The 21,250-nt window shown below is 33.5% G+C and overlaps 3 protein-coding genes across 11 annotated transcripts in view; 1 reads left to right on the top strand and 2 right to left on the bottom strand.

The window, feature by feature from the left end:
* ldd (lipid droplet defective) overlaps positions 1-4,673 on the bottom strand; it is a 36,047-nt gene extending 31,374 nt beyond the window's left edge. The window contains exons 1-2 of one of the 7 annotated variants that reach the window (XM_089084791.1): positions 3,404-4,671; positions 61-1,498 (exon numbers count right to left, since the gene is read on the bottom strand). The gene's annotated coding sequence lies outside the window, so the exon portion shown is untranslated. Of the gene's footprint in view, positions 1-60; positions 1,499-3,403 lie in introns of all 7 variants that reach the window. The other 6 variants (XM_089084798.1, XM_089084803.1, XM_089084808.1 and 3 more) reach the window with 6 other exon arrangements.
* The window catches only part of vermilion (Tryptophan 2,3-dioxygenase vermilion), a 236,349-nt gene extending 219,471 nt beyond the window's left edge, over positions 1-16,878 (top strand). The window contains exons 1-7 of one of the 2 annotated variants that reach the window (XM_011648587.3): positions 11,590-11,889; positions 12,316-12,488; positions 12,922-13,130; positions 14,592-14,945; positions 15,235-15,487; positions 15,745-15,838; positions 16,191-16,878. In XM_011648587.3, coding sequence (XP_011646889.2) covers positions 11,864-11,889; positions 12,316-12,488; positions 12,922-13,130; positions 14,592-14,945; positions 15,235-15,487; positions 15,745-15,838; positions 16,191-16,362 — 1,281 coding nt within the window. In that variant the 5' untranslated portion in view covers positions 11,590-11,863 and the 3' untranslated portion in view covers positions 16,363-16,878. Of the gene's footprint in view, positions 1-11,589; positions 11,890-12,315; positions 12,489-12,921; positions 13,131-14,591; positions 14,946-15,234; positions 15,488-15,744; positions 15,839-16,190 lie in introns of those variants that run through there. The other variant, XM_089084923.1, reaches the window with a different exon arrangement.
* On the bottom strand, positions 16,846-19,994 carry LOC105433323 (cathepsin O). 2 transcript variants are annotated; one of them, XM_011648590.3, is made up of 7 exons: positions 19,708-19,990; positions 18,918-19,056; positions 18,307-18,539; positions 17,768-17,913; positions 17,602-17,652; positions 17,159-17,424; positions 16,846-17,074 (listed from the first exon to the last, which is right to left on the bottom strand). In XM_011648590.3, the coding sequence occupies exons 1-7, from the start codon at positions 19,984-19,986 to the stop codon at positions 17,037-17,039; spliced, it is 1,152 nt and encodes a 383-aa protein (XP_011646892.2). In that variant the 5' UTR covers positions 19,987-19,990; the 3' UTR covers positions 16,846-17,036. The 2 variants fall into 2 exon arrangements, with proteins under 2 accessions (XP_011646892.2, XP_011646893.2); XM_011648591.3 differs by lacking the exon at positions 17,602-17,652 and having other exon boundaries at positions 19,708-19,994.
* Between the last annotated feature and the right edge of the window lie 1,256 nt (positions 19,995-21,250).

The following is a 21,250-nucleotide window of genomic DNA, read 5'->3' as shown; positions in this document are numbered from 1 at the left end:
TTGAGAAATGTACTTGAGAAATGTATTAGCTATCCACATTTCTTTTTTAGATGAACTCACGATAGGAACAAAATTGGTGGTTTCCCAGAAATCGAGGTCAGAAGAAGGAGAGACGAGTAGATATTAATTTGCATAGGTTTTTTTTTTTTCCTCTAGCTACAGCTATAATCGTCGTGGTACACGTGTCTTTTCGGTTTCATTCGGTGACCATGAATTACGAGCCGGTTATTGCCGTTTATATCCCGCGATGCGAGTGAACTTCTGGTTCCGCGGAAAGTTGGGCAAAAAAGAGACATTCCGGTCCGCGCCCAACTCTTCGTTTATTAACACTCCGCGAACAACGTGCACTTTCACCGTGGTGTGCAGTTATGCGAGTCGCGGTTACGGCGCAACCGAATAAACCCGAATCATTTCGTAACAATCACGTGTAGATTTAATGATACCTTTTTTTTTTTCTAGCGCGCACTTGAATAAATTCGCTCTTCTCCCGATCGGCTTCTCGTCGACGGCAATTGAAATTCCTCATTTTTGCATCATACATTATACATACAGATAACAAAACACGAGAAGATCATTAATTGTCGCATCTTTAGCATATTCAATTATTATTTTTTGTTGAATTATGTTTTGATGAACAACGAATCGTTGATAGTGCAATGTAATGATTTGTCAAATAAAATGATCGAAGAATAATAATAATAAAACGCTAATAATGAACGCTACAAAAATGAAGCCCCTCGCATATGTGATCAATATAACAAATGATAATAGACATAATATAATAAATATATCTAAAAAAAATTATGTAATTAATATATCTAAAAAAATTAATATATCTAATTTTTTTGTCAAGTTAAACGAGAGTGAATATGCGCGGTCGCAATAATGAGATTCATCAAGCGTGCGTTGCCTCGCCTCTTTCGTGTTTTTGCGGGTGAAAATTCACGATCCGATTGTTAACATGTGCGGCACGATCTATAGCCCGAATATGCGAGTGTCGTTGGCACGTAATTATTATACGCGGCAGTGACCACTGTTGCGACAACGCGACATCGCAAGACGATAACGTAAGTCGCATCTCATAAATATTCTTCCGCGTAAAGTACAGATACTCCGCATCAAAATATATTGGACTAATAAATATTAAAATAAAAAAAAAAAAGATATCGTACCTTTTGTAAGGTCGAATAGGAATATTTAAAGATATCGATTATGGACGATGCTGGCGACTTTAATCTCGATAGATATCAGATTGATTTCGATTCAATTTCGATCTCATTTGCTATTATCTTAGGCAATTATTTCACATAATGAATATTCTTATTTGCCATTAATTTCCGCGTAAGATCTCGAAGTCAAGCAATGTCCAAAGTTTAAAGCTGCCGACGTATCGAGGGACAATCGTGACTAAGCGGACTAATCTTCTTCTGTGTGGAGCGATTAATACGCAATACGAGGCGAGCCTTGTTGACAAAGTGCGTAAATGCTTGAACGAAATCTGCAAAAAATCAGATTTCACATAACAAGGTTAACGAGAGCACACACATAGGAATCGAATATATAAATTCATAATTAGCATTACAGAAGGTTATATAAATATAAAATCGCGTAACTCGTAAAATGCGTAAATTGCGTAAATCGAATGTAAATAAAGAATTAATATTAATCAGTTGTTACATAAATGATGTTTATAATGCGAAAAGAAGATTTAAAACTAAAATTATAAACGTAAGCATATATAAATTTTTGTTTGCATTCGCATTTGGACATCCGAACTAAAAATTTCTATATTGAGCTATAAAAGATTAAGGTAGATAGAATGGTCATCTTCGGACGCAAAAAAGCGGCTTGTACGTAATAAATTTTATTTTTTTTTTTTTGTTTGAAACTTTATCGATCTTGGACATCGATCTCTGCATTAATCAAACAAAAGAGAAGTATTATATGGCCCAATAAACATGCAAATAAAGAAAAGAAAACATGCAAGAAGAGAAAAGTGATTTAAAGTATTAGATTGAAGTTCCTTTACAAAAACATCACTACATTATCTCACAAAGTGTAAAAAGTGTAAAAAGTGTAAAAAGTTCATGGTCGCTAATAAAGATACGTAAAAATGTAAAGTATTCGAGGCAGTTCGATATAAAATACAGAATGCCTTTGACAGATCATGTCTGAGAGGGAAATAGAACTGAAAGATGCATGTGGATCTTTTAGAGGCGTGCAACTTCCAATGGCGAGATTATAAATCACCCTAGAGGATTAGACAAGACCAAGTCAAATGGAATCTTCGGATCATGCAAACACGGATGCAATCAATCTAGTGAAACCGACGGATCACGAGGGGAAAAGAGGAAATCATTCATCGAGTGTCGTTGATTGCTTTCGCAATACCATCTGCGTTTGACAGATGTGGCTCTCGCGGCGCACATGCATCGCGTGTGTGAATGGCAAAAGGCTTTACAGCGAGGAAGTTCAGGGTCGCATACGACCGCACAAAGTAACCACGAAGACGCGAAGAAGGAGTGCATCCTTTACTCGGAAACCTCAATCGCTCGACAGCGGCGACAGCGGCGGTTGGTCGAGCAAGTTTCTCGATCGTCCCTCGATGACTCTCGAGGATGCTCGTCGGAGAAGCGTGATGGAGAGGAATCTTTGCGCCCCGTGAAACTTACACGTGCTTTTTCCACCAAGGCAAGAAAAGAAAGTGAAAACTTGATGCTCACGACGCGAGATTAGTTGCACGAATTTTCCAGAGGCAGGCGATGCGCCACGTGCGCTTTTCAAAGTCCGAAAATGACAGAGAGAGAAGGGCATTATTAGTCGTAAATCATAGCAAAAAGTTGGACAAATCAGTTTTTCAAGGATACTCGTGCGCTTTGTTATTTGATAGATATCTATAATATTTTTCTGTATAACTTAGAAATCTTACTGTCACAATAATACTACTTAATCGTGTCTTTATTAGCGCGAAATATGAGAGATTCTTCAAAGATAACAATTAGCTCTGTTTTGATTTTCCTGCAACTAACGATTCGAGATGATGACTTGAGATAACAGAAATTCAACAATACTATCTTCAACAAAATTGTACTTCAACAAAACTAATGATTCTAGTAGTGTTATAGTTGCTGTTACCTCTCGTAACTTCACCAATAACATTATCAATGAGCAATTTATTATGATTACATATAGCAATTAATGTATGTGAAAAAATCTACATAGTCATCGAGTAAAGAAAATTACTCGAATGCGCATAATTGTACATTACGAGAGCTCCTTCAAAGACTGTTTGGAACAACAACTCTACATAATAAACGTTATTATTAATAAAGATATTTTTTTTTCTTCTCTCTATCAGTTTCTAAACAAATCGCGATCGAGGAAAATTTATATCTTTACTTACGGCCTTGAAGCGACTCGAGTGCTCCTACGCGTTTTGTCAGTCTACAAAAAGCTAGATGGACACGTATAGGATATGATTTATTAGTATTGCGCGGTTGATCAGATTGCATAAATCACGGAAAATTACGCGATACAGATCAAGCGGCACAGATTACGATCGATGATCATCAACGCGAAGTTCATAAACTTTTCCGGAGCACATCGCGGGCGCGCGGGCGCACCACCCTGTATAATTGGAGAACTGGAGATCCGAAGAACACACCACTCGCCTCGGCAAGCACTCGGGATGCATCGAGAGAGGATGCAGCGGTGAAGTGTAGAATTGCCCGGTTGTGGTCAGCGCGCAAAACTCACACGGATCCAAACGAACGAAAGCGAACTTGTCCCGGCTTGTTTTCTTGTTTCGCGTTTTTCTCAGCTACTCTTCTCTCGGCGGCGGCGGCGGCGGCGGCGGCAGCGGCCGGCGGCGGAGATGATGACCGACGTTCATGCACTCTTGAACGATGGCTGAGGGACGACTGTTACCACTACCGTGATCGACGACCACGTGGACCTTCGAGGTGCCACACACCATCTCGTCTGCCTCGTGTGCGTGCCTTGTATACAAGGCGAGTACAGGCGAACTCGCGAAGCGAGCGTGCGAACGCCCGATCGTGAATCGTTTCTTGATCGAGACTTGATTGAGACTGCGAGGCGGTCGGACAAGAAGATGCTCAAGACGTAAACTAGAAGAAGACAATTTGATGAGTTTCCTATTAATTTTGGTAATCAAATTAATCACGCTACGTCTCGTTCATCAGAAGAGAATATTTTTATTTTATTTAACGAGTGCAAAAATCCGATTAGTCCCAATGATGAATCGATTGTTTTGTTAATTACGATAGATAAAATATTCTTTAGATCATTGAATACAGAATAAACTTAAATTAAAGTTTTTAATTAATCTTTTTGAATAAAACATGAGAACTTTATCCAATCTCGATAATAATATAATTATTTCGAGAAAAAGAGAAATGAACAGATATAGTCGTGATTTTCTGAACACACATACCTTGTTACGTGCACGGAATCATGCGGGAAATCACAAATCTTCGTGAGAAAAATGGCAAAGTCTACATTCCGATCTCGGGATGGAGTACCGGTATTATTTTCAATATCAATTTATCTCGTTTAATCAATAATTAGATCGAAGTATCTAGCAATAAATCGAACGAATTAACAGCTCGATCTTAAAAGTACACTATAACACACACATATTTCGTCTATTAAAACTATTTAATTGATACAATCGAATTTCGAAAGAAGAAGCTTCAGTCGCAAAAAGCGACAACATCGATCGATTTATCAAACAATTGTGAAGGCCAACGGTGTGATCGATCGACTGACCTTTCGATTGCTATGACTATGGTAATAATAAGATTTCCATCGAACGATCCGGTCATTCGTGATGATTTAGCATTTAAACTCACGATTTATCGATGCGGTATTAAAATGGGAAGCTATAGAAAAGACACGCGCTTTAATAAAATAACATTATATGTCTGTCTTCTGAAAATTTTCAGTATCAAGGCAAAACGCCTTTCATGAATAATTAATTAAATCGTCGGAATAAAATTGAATTAATTACGAATGAAGTAATTATATGCATAATATGTGATATGCATAATACGGAAATCTCATCGTGGGATAATATGACCGTTCGAAGATTCGGAAATTTTACGTCATTTTGCAGCTTCTGTTACATGAACATGCGTCGTTAATTTAAAATCAGGATTTTAAAGATATTTTTCCGGGCTTATCACGAACAAGATAAATATAATCATGTAAATATAAACATGTAGACTTCTTCGTAACATTGATGCAATTTGTTTCCCCCCCTACCCTACTTTACTTCATCATTTTTATTGTAATTTCCAAGAATATTATTTTACGTCGTCTTTCTAGAAGTGATATGTTATTATCACAGGACGCTCGTTATCGATGCAGCATCCGCTGCAACATGAACTTGTTACCGCGAATATAAAAAAACATACAAAAAGAAAGACTTTTTAAATAAAACCACATATCATGTATACATATTCCAATATCATTAATCAGTGAAATTGGCGAAAAATAGAACTCCAGCTTGTTAGTAAAAGATTTTCTTAAAGTTTATGTACTTCATTTAGAGCTTTGCTTAAAAATCTAATCTATATCATTTTACACACACATTTTACCGTTTAAATTTTCATTTATATTTGATGTAAAAAAGCTAGAAAATTTGAAGATATTTGTCTTATAATAAATTTGAAATATCTTCTATCTCTTTAGTAGGAAAGTCTCCTACTTAATATGAAACGTTATCTTGAAGAATAACTGAGAAATTTTTTGAGTTACTATAAAAGCAGGCAAATTCGAACAGTTTTAACAGTATGGCTTCGCGAGATATAAAGTTTTCGAGTTAAGGAGTTAATTATTTTAACTTGATTTTTGACGGATGCTGCATGACTGTACGTGAATATTACGGTATGCAACTTCAGGTCTTAACACTTTATTTTTATCGCGATCCTTTTTCTGCTTTTATAGTTTCTCATGATCTTCTAACGCAATCGTCAGCGTTAGTTTCGTGTTCCCTTTTAGACCTGAGAATTCTGGGCTGAGGTCGCGTCGCGTGTAATGTATGAATAGATGGAACGCCGACTACCTGAGCTAATTCGGAGAATATAAAAGAGAATCTCGCACTTTTTAGGGCACATCTAAAAATAGGGCTGACATACGGGATATTTTAAAAAAATAAAATACCAAAAGAGGCGGGAACCCGTCTGACAAGAATCGAACGTCCGAATTCGACCCGATAAAAATCGAAAAAAATCGAAAAATTGAAAACGAAAGGAAATCTCTCATTCGCGAAAATACGCGCGCGTATAGTCATGCACATCGCAACGATAATTGTTTATGTGTAAATTGGCGTAACATTAATTATGATACTGCTAGGGCACAAACATAATTTACTCGGTGATCAAGGTACCATTTATCGCTTCGTAATAACAGCCGTGAGGAGATGTAACGTTTACATCCGGAAATGCACATGGGGGGACTGCATGTGAATAAATAATGATTTCATAAATTACTGATATTCAGCGATTATCTGATTATTACAATAGAATGGAACGTGCCTAAAAAATATAAATTTCACGCACATTTCCATTTCCTATTCCTTTCGTTTTCAATGTAAAATAAGCGTACGTAATATTTTGTAGATTTTTTTTTATTGACTTACGTAGAATCACTTTAATAAAGTATTCGTTTGTAAATTAATTTATTCACATTACAATATTCGCCATAATTCTCATTATAATATTCATTTATTATTAAAATAATTATTTAGCGAACGAGAATTGAAATCACCATCAAAAACGCATTATTTGCTTATTAGCGATTAAAAATAGATTTCTCTTTCAATGACTAAAATAACAAATTCGATCGATATATAAACATTGATATAACATTATCTTATATAATTGTATTACTGTTATATTGAATATCTGAATGTTATTAAATAAATTAAATGTATAATATACTTTCCCAAGTGGAATAAAAGGTCATATAAACATCAAGATGACGTCGAGATGACATCATTTTGATCTTTATATAATTGTTTGTTTCATTTGGATTTAAATCTGACTTATAAAATAAAAAGAAGGATGACACAAATAAAGTATCTATTTTGATACAATAATATATTCTTTTCATATGCAATGTCCGGGGTTTGATAACAATATTATATATGTAAAAATGATATGTATAAATGATATGTATAAATTTTTTTACGATTTATTCTTGACGATAAGAAATTAAAACGAAAAAAACTACACGCCGTAGTGTCGGAGATGCATCTTCTCGGCGATTGTTGTACGCAGACAATAGTCACTTACTTGCTCGAAATATTACGAAGTACCACCCAGATTCTCCCATAAGAGTTCGCACGCGTGCGATCACTGACAATTTCCAGGATAAAACGAATAGTCCTGGTGAATGGTATCTCATTAACCGATTTCTCACGCGCTTCCGCGATGACGTCAGATGTTTCGCGTGTTGCTCCGATCGCCCGCGTTGCCGCGACGTGTCGCTTGATACCATCGGGCTGATATATCGCAAGACGAATATTATTCCTTTGTGAGAAGCGATTTTATTAAATTTCCTAGCAATCTGTCAAGCAGCCACGCCGCTTTGCCTCTCGACGGCCCGATATCCGGTCCTCGAGAGACTGCACAGCCACTCGGACGGGGACACGAGAAGTTACGAGGAGGAAGAAGAGACAAGGGAGACAGGCGGGATAGCCAATAAATATTCTAAGACGAGTATTAGATATCCGAATGTCTTGCGATTTATTCGGATTTATGGATATTTGTTATCGCTACTATATATTTCCAAGTTTCCAAAGTTCCGCAGCCCCGGGGCACCGAGGACAGGAATTTTATCGTGAGACAGATCGGGACACGATCGGGCGAGCATCGATCCTTTGCGCTTGGCCGATCGCGAGTGCAATTGGGAAAGGAGATACGATATCGGCAGAAAAATCATTGCGTGAGACCGAATAAGCGCGATTGTGTTTACAGGGAAACGCAACGCAATCGCGGCGATCGTATTAAGTTGACTTGAACAACGCCCATTGTGAAATGTTTTTTCCGGCCGCAATTTAGTGGACACTCCATGCCAGCAATTAGATAGCCTCCAAGATGAATAACGTCGGGGGCATTGCATAAATCCGTAATCCGCCGGCGCGACTCCGGCGCGGCGTTTCGTCCTTCCGTTCTCCAGAATGGCATGCCCAGGCGTCTTACACGCGCGATTTATCCTTTCTCCCTCGAGGTAACCTTCCGAGGATGATGGAACGCTGAAAAGAACGGAGGAGCTCTCCCCGTTCACAATGAGCGATCGTGAAAAGTGGGTTATCGTAATCGTGAGAAAAAGGAGAGACGAGTATACGAGATAGAGGAGACGTGCGCGAAATCGAGAGCGATTTTTTTCCCCGACTCTAAGCTAAAATCCGTAAGATTCAATTCCGACCGAGTTGACTTGAAAACGCTAATGAAATTAAGATCACACAATCGAGCGGTACATTATCTTCATTTTATGTCGTTACACTCGATTGCGACAGGAATGACCTCTCTTTCTAAGGAAATTCTGTAGATTGCACGAGTGGCTATTTGAAATGAAAAACGAATCGTATAAAGTACATATATGCTAATATTGCGGAATGAATCGCTATCTCGAAACTGGAATTGTTATTGAAACGCTAACGCACGTGCTTTTCATTTTCTTGTATTCATAAATTTATTTTTGCAAATGGATCAACCGTCAAGACATAATTTGATTTATTGCCGCTTTATTATCACTTCACTACACTAATTGTATACAAGAAGCTGTGTAAATTCTTAAATATATTCGCATATTATGTTGCATAAATATCTCCAGTGCTTTCTTTTGCATTGGTTGTTATTTAAAGTGTGCCGTGTTTTTTCGTACCTATTACGTACGAACTGTTATACGGAGAGAATAGAGATATCCGTCCTCTCCTTGAGAGAAAATGTAATAACTAGCGCTAAGCAGGAAAACCAGTATGAGACGCGAGGTATTAATTTATGCAAATTACGAGGTCGAGACCTACTACCTGTGTGCTGTGCGAGAACGCACGAGAAATCTACAAAAATAATAATACTAATAAAAAATGAAAAAAAGGATGTGGCAAGGGATATGGCGTGAAATTTAATCGATTATCATTACGTAAGGATTATGCCTCCTCAATATTATGCTCGTTAATAACTGGATTTATTATAGTAATTAACTCGCACGTGTCCCTCCGCTCGGGACATATCCGCGTGCGTGTCGCGGCTCGGTTGCTACCTTGCGCTTTGCGCGACATACAGAATGTAATCTAACGACGCGCGATCATTAAGTGGAATATTAGAAATTAGCGGTAAACGCGTTCGGCGAACATACATACATCCTTCGTACGCGTCTCTTAGTAATTATGTCAAAACACTTCTCGGCGGTGCGCAATTACGTAAACGAGCGTCGTACGTAATTGAAGATATTATCGAGTAGAGCTTCCGGCTCGGGAATAAGTGATACATAGAATAATTGAAAATCTCGAAATAATTCGCAGCCGCGTATCTGAGGAGTGCATCGTGTGCAAAACAGGATGATAAATCGAGGAGATATCTAAATGCGACGATCGACGACACGGCTACACACGATGTGACACACGTTCGATCGAAATGTTGAAGTCTCGCTCGAGATAGATATCGAGAAAGACGGGCGTCTTTCTGGCATAGAAACTTGTTTGCAAGGTATATTTTTCCAGGAAAGATATACCCATTCAGCGACAGGGACGTTTTCCTCCGTACGTGCATACGTATTTGTGCACGTTGCATTTCATTCTTCTCTCCGTCAAATCTCATTTCGCGACTCAAATATACTTAAATCCAGCATTGAGGCGCAACTTTACGGCGATTAAATATTAAGTTTTGAAAAATATCTGGCATTATTCGATTGATTTTCAATTCAGAAAATTGGGTAATTTCTACGCGAAATATTTTGCGTTAGATCATCTTGATTTTTATGTATACTAAATAGCCCGATAGATTATGTTATCGAAAAGATAAATGAAAAGAAGCGATGCTCCGAGAGAAGTAAAGAAAGTTATTATCAATAAAACCGAGTTATCAATACTTCCGGGAAACTGCATATCCGGTAGCGTACATATATCTGGTAGTATTAAGAGTCATAAACGGACTTCATTGTTCTTCAAAATTGCTCTGGTTGTTATAATTATTATTAATAAGTTTTATTTATTCTGTACATTGATGTATATTATTATTTCATCACAATTCACAATGCAATTTCCTCAACGCAAGCATAACTCTTTGATCTTTTTACCTAATTTTAAAACTTGAGAAAAACTAATATATCTTGTAATGTACATATTTTAATGATTACATATTATATTTTATATTTGTTATATTTTATAATAATTACAAATGAAAAATTAATATAAATTTATTATTACGATTAAATTAATAATTTAAATATAAAGAAATGTTTTGTATATATTTGTTTTTTATTGCGTTTAAGATATTCAATAATTTTGTTGCTCCGAAGCTATAAAGCATACATGACGCGACATCTGTCATTTGAGAAGAAGAGTCAAGAGATACAGAGTCGAGTCAAAAAAATTTTGCGATAAACAGTATTGCAACAGTTTTGCAACAAATTATTCGATAGATAACCGTTTGACATTGTTGACAGCAAAAAAGATTTACTCATGACAAATAACTTGAGTAAGAAGTGATTTGCGACATAAGTGCCTGATGCAATAACCTTTTATTTAATAAGTTTACAAGGCTATAAGTTTTATTAGTTTTATTAGTAAAAATGGAAAAAATTAAATTAAATTAGTTAAACATGCTGGCACAAATTAAAATTTTAATCTAAAAGTTTTATATAATAAATAAAATTTTCACTTTATTAATAGAAAGAAATGCTGAAAATTATCAAATCACATTTTTATCTTAATGTTTATAAACATGGACAATAAACAATTTATTGTTCATGTACGTCATAACGTTCATAATAATCAGCATATAATGAGCATTCAATTTTTTTAACTTTTTTTAATTATTTTTTTACAATTTTATATATTATTATCGAGAAAAATATTGTTAGATTTGCCTTGTAACTATTAAACATTTGTTTTTTACGCATTATAATAAATATGTATAATTAAAGATTATATATAATACTAAAATTTTATACGTTAAAACACTTGTTTATAAAAAAATATGTACTAAATTTGTAATTTAATCAAGTATAATAATTAATAATGATAATTTATTTATTATGCAGTTCGAGAGAAGAATCAAAGCAACTTTCGTTTAATTTAATTTAATTGGAGTAATATAATAAAATATAATTTTATTATTATTTATTTATTCCATGCCAAACAGAGGACACATGAGACGAATGATAACTTCAACTTCAGATTAAATTTTTTTGAAGGAATCAAACATTAACATTAATTAATTTTACTAATTTTTTTCATTAATTTAAAAAATGGCAATCAGCTCTCGCTTTCAAAGTCAAAGACTAAGCTTTCGTCACGCGTCAAAGAATTTTTATTCGATTGCAACACTCATTATAAGGAAGATAATTTCTGAACGACGAATCGAACGTTAGTCGCACGCCATCCATCTCTTCGACAACGTGTATCGCGTGTGGTCTCTCGTACACGCAAATGCAGCATTCGACAGATCATATTAAAAGAATTTTAATAACGTTGGACTTTTCAATCAAACTCTATTAGAAAAAGAAACTCGGGTCTTGTTGTATTTATTAAAAACGAACCAAAAGTTTTGTTGAATCTCGAAGTTACTTACTCTTACTTTATTCACTTACTTTATATCAAAGACATATCTGAAGAATGTCGTGCCCAGTGAGTGATATGGTGTAAGTAATGTGTTTTTAACTTTTTAAAGATTTAGTGAGAGACCTCTGTTCTTATTTCCTCACGCAAAAAGTATGATTGCAGATTATTAGAATATTTTAATATTTAGTAAAATTTGTACTCTGAAGTTTCTTATAATCTTTTAACCGTGACTTTTATAACGTTGTTATAAAAAAATATGCTCTAAAATAAGTTATTTTAATCAAATAAGATAAATTTCATCTATACATCTATATATCTAAATTTAAGATATTTCATATTTAATTTTAAATTCTTAAATAAATAAATTCTGATGAAAGCATTTCATAACACAACAAAACAGATTGCAGAAAAAGTTTATCATCATTCGATTTCACTGTGTCGTACTCGGTCACACATTTTATTATCGTTTAATATATAATCAGTAAAAATTAACATATCTTTTAAAGGGACGATCATAATCAGGACGATCAACCACGACAGTTCGAGTTGACACAAGGGCCGGCGTTACATTACAGCGAATATCTGCGTTTAGATAAGATCTTGTCCGCACAAAGGCTTCTTAGCGCCGAATATAGCGACGAAGTTCATGACGAGCATCTGTTTATTGTCACCCATCAAGGTATTTAAATAATTGATATTTGCCTCGAGATTACATGGATAATAATATTACAGAATATTATCTTTTGTCTAGATACGAACGTAAAAGAATATCTTCTTTTATCTCTTCATTATCTCGTCTATGCAAACTTTGTTTTATTATGATGTTATTGTTTATTTAATTACTCAACATTTTTTAACAACAATTTTTAACAGTAAAGAAAAAAGGAAGAATAAATATCAATTCATTTATTAAAGTGACTGATATGTAAAAAAAATAGTAAAAAGTTATAAAAATAAGATATATAATTTTAAAATTGTATCACGCGTAATATATAATTTAATTTTAGCTATTACTCTCATAGTTTAATAATTATTTTATTATTTATATAGGTTGTATATTTTGTTACATTTTGTATTATTCCAATTGTATTTTTGCATTCTAATTGTTGCAGCGTACGAACTTTGGTTTAAGCAAATTATTTTCGAACTCGATTCCGTTAGAGCACTCTTCAACTCCGAATCCAATGATTGCAACGTGTCCAACGGATCTCCCAACGATCGTTTAATTACCAATCGATCCAATGGAATGTTCCACGTCTTGAATGAATCGAAAACTCTGGAGATCTTGAAACGATTGAATCGTATTGTGCTCATCCTGAAAGTAAGTTTCTGAAAGCGACTCTCTCGGAAAGAGCACATTACGATTTTATACAATTTTAATCTAGTAAAACACAATTAGAGCGAGATGCTAATAAAGTATCTTGCAGAACTGTTTTACAATAATGATGGCGATAATAAAAGGTGAACGGCCCTTCACTAATCACAAGCCGATTAGTTCGCCACAACTTGCGAGTCCCTTTAATCAAATTTTTCTGTCTCACCAGACAAAGCTGTTTATAGTTGCAACACTTTTTCTTCACATGTTCACTTACATGTTTCAAAAATATATGTAATATAACACGCAGCTGTACGTACATACTTGCCTTAAATCGCAAATCGATCATACACACACACACACACACACACACACACGCGCGCGCGCGTGATCCTGTATATATATATATATATATAGAATCCATGTCACAAAAATATTCAATAATATTATTTTTGACATGCTGGATCTATCTATGAGTCTAACATACGAATGAAAAAACTAACGATAATATCTTCTTTACGACATTTGCCTCTTCACGATAAACTAGATCGATAACGACTTTCGCAACGGTGGACGTATCAAGTGCATTGCAAGACGCGGCGCGGCATTTTTCCCTCCCGATTTAGGCACGATGTGATAAATAAGAACCACTGGTGGGAACCACGGGAACTCTGTATAGGGCTCGGTAAGATAATATCTCTACACGATATGCGACACCGGGCACTTGCGTGCATTAAAGGGAGAAGACGTTACGTTAGGTAACAAACCCGTTACTCTATTTCAATATACCGCAGAAGGTGCGGTCGTATCTTTCTTTGGATTCGATAAAACATCTCTCCACGACGCTGCATTCTCGATACGCACGAGTACCTAATATCAAATATCTCGAAATAGAATTACGGTTACGGAGCGAGATTAACGCGCCGGACAATTTGCCTTCGATAGATACATATAAATATATACCTGTTCGGGAGATATATAAACATAATATCTGATCACTCAGAAATTGTGAGATAATGTAATTAATTAATTTCGATTTCGAAGAAAAATCATCCTTCCGTTCGTTAAAGAATATAGTTTGTATTCAGATTTTCTGACGTGTTGTGGTGTTAACGCATTACATCATCCCCCTTGTGTACTCATGCACCCTTTGCTTTGCGCCGGCACCCATAGGAATGCGAACGCAGCCGCGTTGACAAATCGATGAGAACGTTTCAAGATGTTCCTCTGCAGTTATAAGATTAGTCTATCTTAATCGATCGTGTATTTTGCAATTAGCAGTGAAATTTATCTCTTTCTTATTAAAAAAAAAATAAATATTTTTAATTTAATTAAAATGGTAAATAATGCGAAATTAATAACACGTATATTTAATAATATAATTTATCATCTAAATATTTTGGCTGCTTCTTTTAAAGCAATCTGACAAAATAATGAAGATTATTTTCAGAATATTTTAATTCGCAGTTATTGGTGGATCAAGTGACTATTTTGGAAACGATGACGCCATTGGACTTCATGGCGTTTAGAAACTTACTATGCCCGGCTTCGGGTTTCCAATCGCTGCAATTCCGTCTGTTGGAGAACAAACTGGGCGTGAAACAGGAACTCAGGGTCAAATATAGTTACCTAAAGATCTTCGGGAGAGATCCTGAAGCTATCGAAGCGATCAAGCGGTCAGAGGAAGAACCGAGTCTCAATACTCTGGTTCAGAGCTGGTTGAGCAGAACGCCAGGACTCGAGGCACACGATTTCGATTTCTGGGGAAAGTACAAGCGATCGGTGGAGAAAATGTTGGCCGAGCAAGAAGAAGCTATACATGCAAGTATTAAAAATCCAATCTCGCAATTGATATCATTACATTAAATTACATTATCTGATATTTGTATCTCTTCAACGATTTCAAAATATTTTAGAAATTCGAAATATTGGCAAAACAATTAAAAAAATAGAAAATTTAATTTAAAGCATAATGAAGATAATTAAGATTAAAAATTAAAAGTTACATAATTGAGAGCGAAGAAACGCAAAAAGAAATCTGTCTAAATATACACAATATTTTCTTTTATTTTTGATTTTCACAAACTATTCATAATTTATTAAACCTCAGAAATCATCAAAAGACTCCGTCATCAAAGATCACCTGCTGATTAATGTGCGCTCGCGGCAAGCAGTTTTCGATACCATTTTCAACGAGTCACTTCACAATGCTCTTGTGTCGCGCGGGGAACGTAGATTTTCGCATGCCGCCCTTCAAGGAGCAGTGATGATCACTCTATATCGAGATGAACCACGATTTAGCCAGCCGCATCAGATCCTCACGGCATTAATGGACATCGACTCTTTAATTACCAAATGGAGGTGTAAGAAAAAAAAAAAGCTTATTGATATCTCATTATTTATGTTCTTATAATGTAATCTATATTTTACTGAAATTTTAGTTCTCTTAATTTTAAAATTTACAAGAACAACCAATGTACGTACTATCATCGGTTATATTATATAAATAAATTACTTATCATCATTCTTAAATTGTTGATAACATAATATCCATTTGCGTCATATTCTATTTTTATATTCTATTTTTTTTTTTAAATAATGTTGTTGTTCTTCTTTCTAGATAATCATGTTATCATGGTACAAAGAATGATCGGGTCTCAACAATTGGGCACTGGTGGTTCCTCCGGCTATCAATATTTGAAGTCCACATTAAGGTATTTATTTATTTATTTAAATTAATGTCAGAATTTAATATGAAATAATTTAATTATTGAGAAAATACTTTAATATTGCGGTGAAAACAATCGCGAATGACGCTTCTTATTTATCGTGAATTTTTATTATCAATATAAATGTTATGATAATATAATGTCATAAGTCATTTATTGTTGATAATTTTATTTTTAAAAATCATTATTCATATTCAACTTTTGTAATAATCATTTGTTATTTTGCGTTTTGTGAAACGTTAATAAGCATTTGTATTTGCCAATATATTTTTCCAAATACACGTATTTTTAACATGTATTTTAATGAATATTTTGTTTTGTTTCATGTCGCGAATAGCGATAGGTACAAAGTCTTCTTGGATTTGTTCAATTTGTCAACCTTCCTAATACCACGTTTTATGATTCCACCGTTAACGAAGCAAATGAAGACAAAATTATCAATCGCCACATACGATTGGAACTCGGATGAAGATCAAAATGAATCTGCGAATTCTTTAAGAAGTTCATAAATCAGTGTATGTACGAATTTCATAAAACTATCAAGTTTTAATTCTTTCAACATCATATAGACTATACACTCATTTTGAAACATAATATAAAACATAATAATTAAATATTAGACGAATTATTGAAAATATTCTCTTTAGGTTTTTAACATTGGAATTAGATCTTTAAAAGAATTTAGTACATTAAGTAGGAGTTTCAAAATAGTGTTAAAAGTAAAAATTGAAATTTCTAATATTTAACTAATATTTATAAAAGAATTACTAATTATTGATGAAACTATGCAAAATCATTGAAGGAAAAGTTAATATTTCGAGCGTTCGCAATATCGATCGAAATAAATTTATATGGCTGTGTATAATTTGGATAGTTGCAGATATCATGTCACTTTCCGAATAATTAACTTTTCCTCTTAGATCTTATCTTTTATTAAAGTCGTTATATATTTAATAGATTTCTGACAAATAATCAATATAAGAATATTACTATTATGTTTAATAAAGAATTTTATTAAGTCACAATTTTTATAACAGACTTTGGATTATATCATGTTTTTAGAAAATATCTATATAATGTAATCTATATAATGTAATCTATATGTTTACTAAATTTTTAATTTCTAGATTTAAAAATTGATTAAAAATTGAATTATGATATATATTTAAAATACTGTAAATGACTAAATAACGTCGAGCGATGAAACTTGGTTGGCTATACCTGCAAACACACGATAAAATGTTCGTTTATCTATTAAAAAAGTAATAAGCACTTGATTTAATTCGCTGCTTATTCATGGCTTACCGCATAAATTTTTACCGACCGCAATATAAATGTAACCTTTGTCGCCAAAAGACGATCCCCACGAATTTTTAATGATATAATGCGGTATACTCGCTCTCATATCGTATCCCACTATCTGTATCGCATGATTCAAGCTGTTGAACGAACCATCGCAGTGATACTGTATTACGCCACCTAAATAATTCTGCCAAGATATAGCATTTACAGCGGCCGCCACAGGTCCGTGAGTAAGCAGCGTTAAAAGTTCAGTTTCTGCATCTATAAAACTGAAACAAACTCGATTATTACCGGAGAATGTTGGACAGTGCAACATTTAACCGAAACATGTAATTTTTATTAATGTCATTTTTATTAATGACATAACTGACAACTTGAAGTAATCGATATTACAACAAAAAAAATATATATTATGTACGGTATTTATTTCATATAAGAGAATGTACCTGTCGCATGTAAAATCCGTTATTTTAATTCCCGATGTCTTCGCAGTAATTCTAAAATAACATTAAATCATTCTATTGTTGCGTTAAAAGTACATGTGTATGTCAAGTTTCGTCATATTTTTGTACTTCACTAAACAAATATTCTCGCCATCTGTTTGCGACCTACTTAGACAATCGACACAAATCGGTCCGCCGTGTGAGAGGATAATCGTTCTCAGATATGATTTTTGTCTTTGACGCCAACAGCCACGAGAGTAAACTGCATATGTCACCGCCCTGGCATCCGTAATTGCCTGGCATACAATCGATCATCTACATAATGTCAGAAGATAAATTATCAGCCGACGAATCAATATATCCGGACGTCTAAAAAAGTTTTGAGATTTTCAAGAGATCGTCTCTACTTCTTGAAATGTTACTTTCTCTTTGGGCGTATTCAAAGACGCCTCCTGTGTTTTAAGTCTCAAAACTTTTCTACTTCTTCCCTACATGCGAGCGTTCAAAGATTGCGTTGAAAGATCGAGAGAGAGAGCTGCTTGAATAAGAACCCAACTGCTTTAAAATGTCTATCAATGCGTGGCCAATATTTATTCGACGATGACGCGTGAAAGCATTTCCGTCAAATTTGTATTTTCCACGGGACACTTCTTCGAGCGGTTCTCTCGCTTGCAAACAGAAAAGCGTGTCAGGAATATAACGACCTACTTCCTGCACGCTAAAGGAATATAAAGTTCCATTTCTGATGGCGTACATCGATTCGGCCACACCGATAGTGCTGAAGGCCCAACACGCACCGCAACTTTCTTGGTTCACAACTGGCCCTACAACCCCTCGATCCCGCCAGTCAAACTTAGAGGGTATACCAATCATCCTTTTCATGCGATCAACCGAATTCACAGAATGTTGATGATAATATGACGCTGTAGTATGTTTTTGCCCTAATGGAGAAAAATGTTACAATTATATTAGCCAAGTATCAGTTAGATTATAACGCTAAGTTGCAATATATTTGTTATAAACTATTTTGCAAAGCGTTCATAATTTTTAAATAATACAGCAAGCTTTAATAAGCCTTAAAAATTTCTAAGATTTAAACATCTTTTATCATATTATAAATATCAAAATATAAAATTAAAACAATCTATTATAAAATAAAATAATTAAAACAAATATATCGCGTATTGAAGTTAAAACGGAGTTACTGACAATATTAATCTTATTATTCCATTCCTGTGATTGCTCAAAACTATTGCTTCAAAACTATTTTTAATTCATTTAAAAGTTAATTTTATTTTTCTAAAATAAAATAAGCTCACCTCGTAAAGATAAGTCAGGAAGCAATGTTTGTTGCAAGAATTCATCTTCGGATAAATCTGAGAATTCTGTTAGTCCATAATATGCACTTTCTTGGGATGATCGTAAACCATTCAATCTTTCGATATGTCGCAACGATTTCTGTAATTTATTTTGTTTTTTATTTCTAATATTGCGTAAAAAAAGTTGCCTAGTTTCTTAATTCGTGTTATATATGTATTTTTTTTTTATTTTTATTGTTACCTTGTTTTAATGTAGTTAATTATATTGAAAATATGTATATGTTTCAAAAAGTTTCAATATCAAATAACAAACAAATAAGTGATATGAAAACCAACACCCAGTAAAATAAATCTAAAATTAAACAAATTTAACGCTTTTATCATCATTCTTCCTCGGTTCATACCGATAGAGCTAATTAATACATTACATTGAGTCACAACATGAATGTGAATGACTCATAACATGCACATGTGCACATATTTGTGTACATTTTTAATGAAAACAAAATTTAAAATCTTTTGACAATATTTGCATTGGAATTAACATGTTAATGTACGAGAACAAATGATAAATCTAAATCTCAAATCTATGATTTCATCATATCATTAATTTTAATCTAGATTTTATTTACTCGTTTATTTACTTGTTTTTTCTAATTCTTAGACTTAAAATAGATAAAAAGGAAGTTAAGTCAAAATTAAAAATTGTGGATATAAATTTATTACGCCTCTATGTCTTTCATTATAATTCTTGTATCAGTTTGGCGACACAAATTGATTCGTCATTTACCTGAAAATTATCGAATCGTTCCTTATATTCTGTAGAATCATTTCTGTACGTTTTGTTATATCGGGCAATGTAATCTGCGAACAATTTCGCATCTTCGACAGTTTTATCAGGCCCGACTTTAATCGGTACGATGAAGAAGCAAAGACTTACGACCAGCACTATCACTGCCACTGTCCGCCACTCCATGTCTCGTGCACGAGACGACGCAGAATGCGCGTTCGCAATGTGCGTCCGCGTCGTCAAATACGTCAGACGGCACAGATAAGTAGACAACGACATGTGGTTTGACGAGTATAGCCAATAATTAAAAACCAAGTGCATTGCGTTTGAACTTGGCTTGTCAGATCAAAAATGGCGGTAATATTTAATATTCTTACAGACTTCCCTATAGCGTTTCAATTTGTTCTTCAAGGGAATTATTTGTCGTCTCACCACGCTATTTTATATTGTCTTGAGACATTAAATTGTATCAAAAAATTTTAAAAGTATTTATGATATAAATCATATATTTCACACACAATATAATTTCTTCTAAACGGTTCTTATTTCAATAACTTAAACATATTCGATATAAAAATATCTTATAAAACTTTGCATGTATTATTTTTGTATTATTATGTGCTTTGTATTATTTTTATTATAAAATAATAAATTTGTTAAAATTTATTATATCTGCACTTGTTTAGATGCAAAGAAAGACCATCGAACTCTTTAAATACCTTTGACTTTTGATGGGACAGAACTGGAACAAGATGTGAATATTACACAATCTATTCTAGATTTGATCATTTTCAGTGGTTATTTTGGGATGCAATAAAATTGCACTTTGTATGGAATAATTAATTTAATTACGTTACTAAATATTTTAGAGATGATGTAACCAGAATTGACGCTTCTATATATACTTATCAATACCATCAAAATATTCACTTTTTATAATTTCTAGACGCATCTATTTTATTTATTTTCATCATTAAGTGGCTTAGATCTCCTGAAGAAACTACTTAAAAGAAAATGCATCATTAATAATATCTCATGTGATAAATATTATTTATAATTAGTATTATAAATAATATTTCATGAACGTAAAAAACTATCTACAAATCAAAAGAATATTATAAATTATATTTTATTTTGTTAGATAATTAGAAATTTATTTTCAGATATCAATTATACATACGTATATATTTGTATCTAAGTTCATGTATACTTATATATGTATAAAATATATTTATATCTCGTATATTAATTTATTTTAAATAATTATATTGTCAAATATATATTGTAATTAAGAAACATAGTATTTTATAATAAAAAATAGTAATATATTTTTAAATAAGACTGACACATTAACAAAATTAAGATTGTTGATAATTTAATGATTTTTGTTTAGGGTGCATCTTTAAAATTAAAGTTTGATCCTTTCTTCAAGATCCTCTTGAGATAATAGAATTCTCTACTTAAATTAATTTATATATATTTTCAATTCTTTGTAAAGAAAAGAAATTTTAAGAAATAGTTTGCAGAAAATGCTATTTAAAAA

This window comes from Pogonomyrmex barbatus, unplaced genomic scaffold, assembly GCF_055798465.1.
Source record: "Pogonomyrmex barbatus isolate J1 unplaced genomic scaffold, ASM5579846v1 scaffold1, whole genome shotgun sequence".
Lineage (NCBI taxonomy): Eukaryota > Metazoa > Arthropoda > Insecta > Hymenoptera > Formicidae > Pogonomyrmex > Pogonomyrmex barbatus.
Note: the sequence above shows the minus strand (reverse complement) of the source record. Positions and strands in the feature narration are given on the sequence as shown.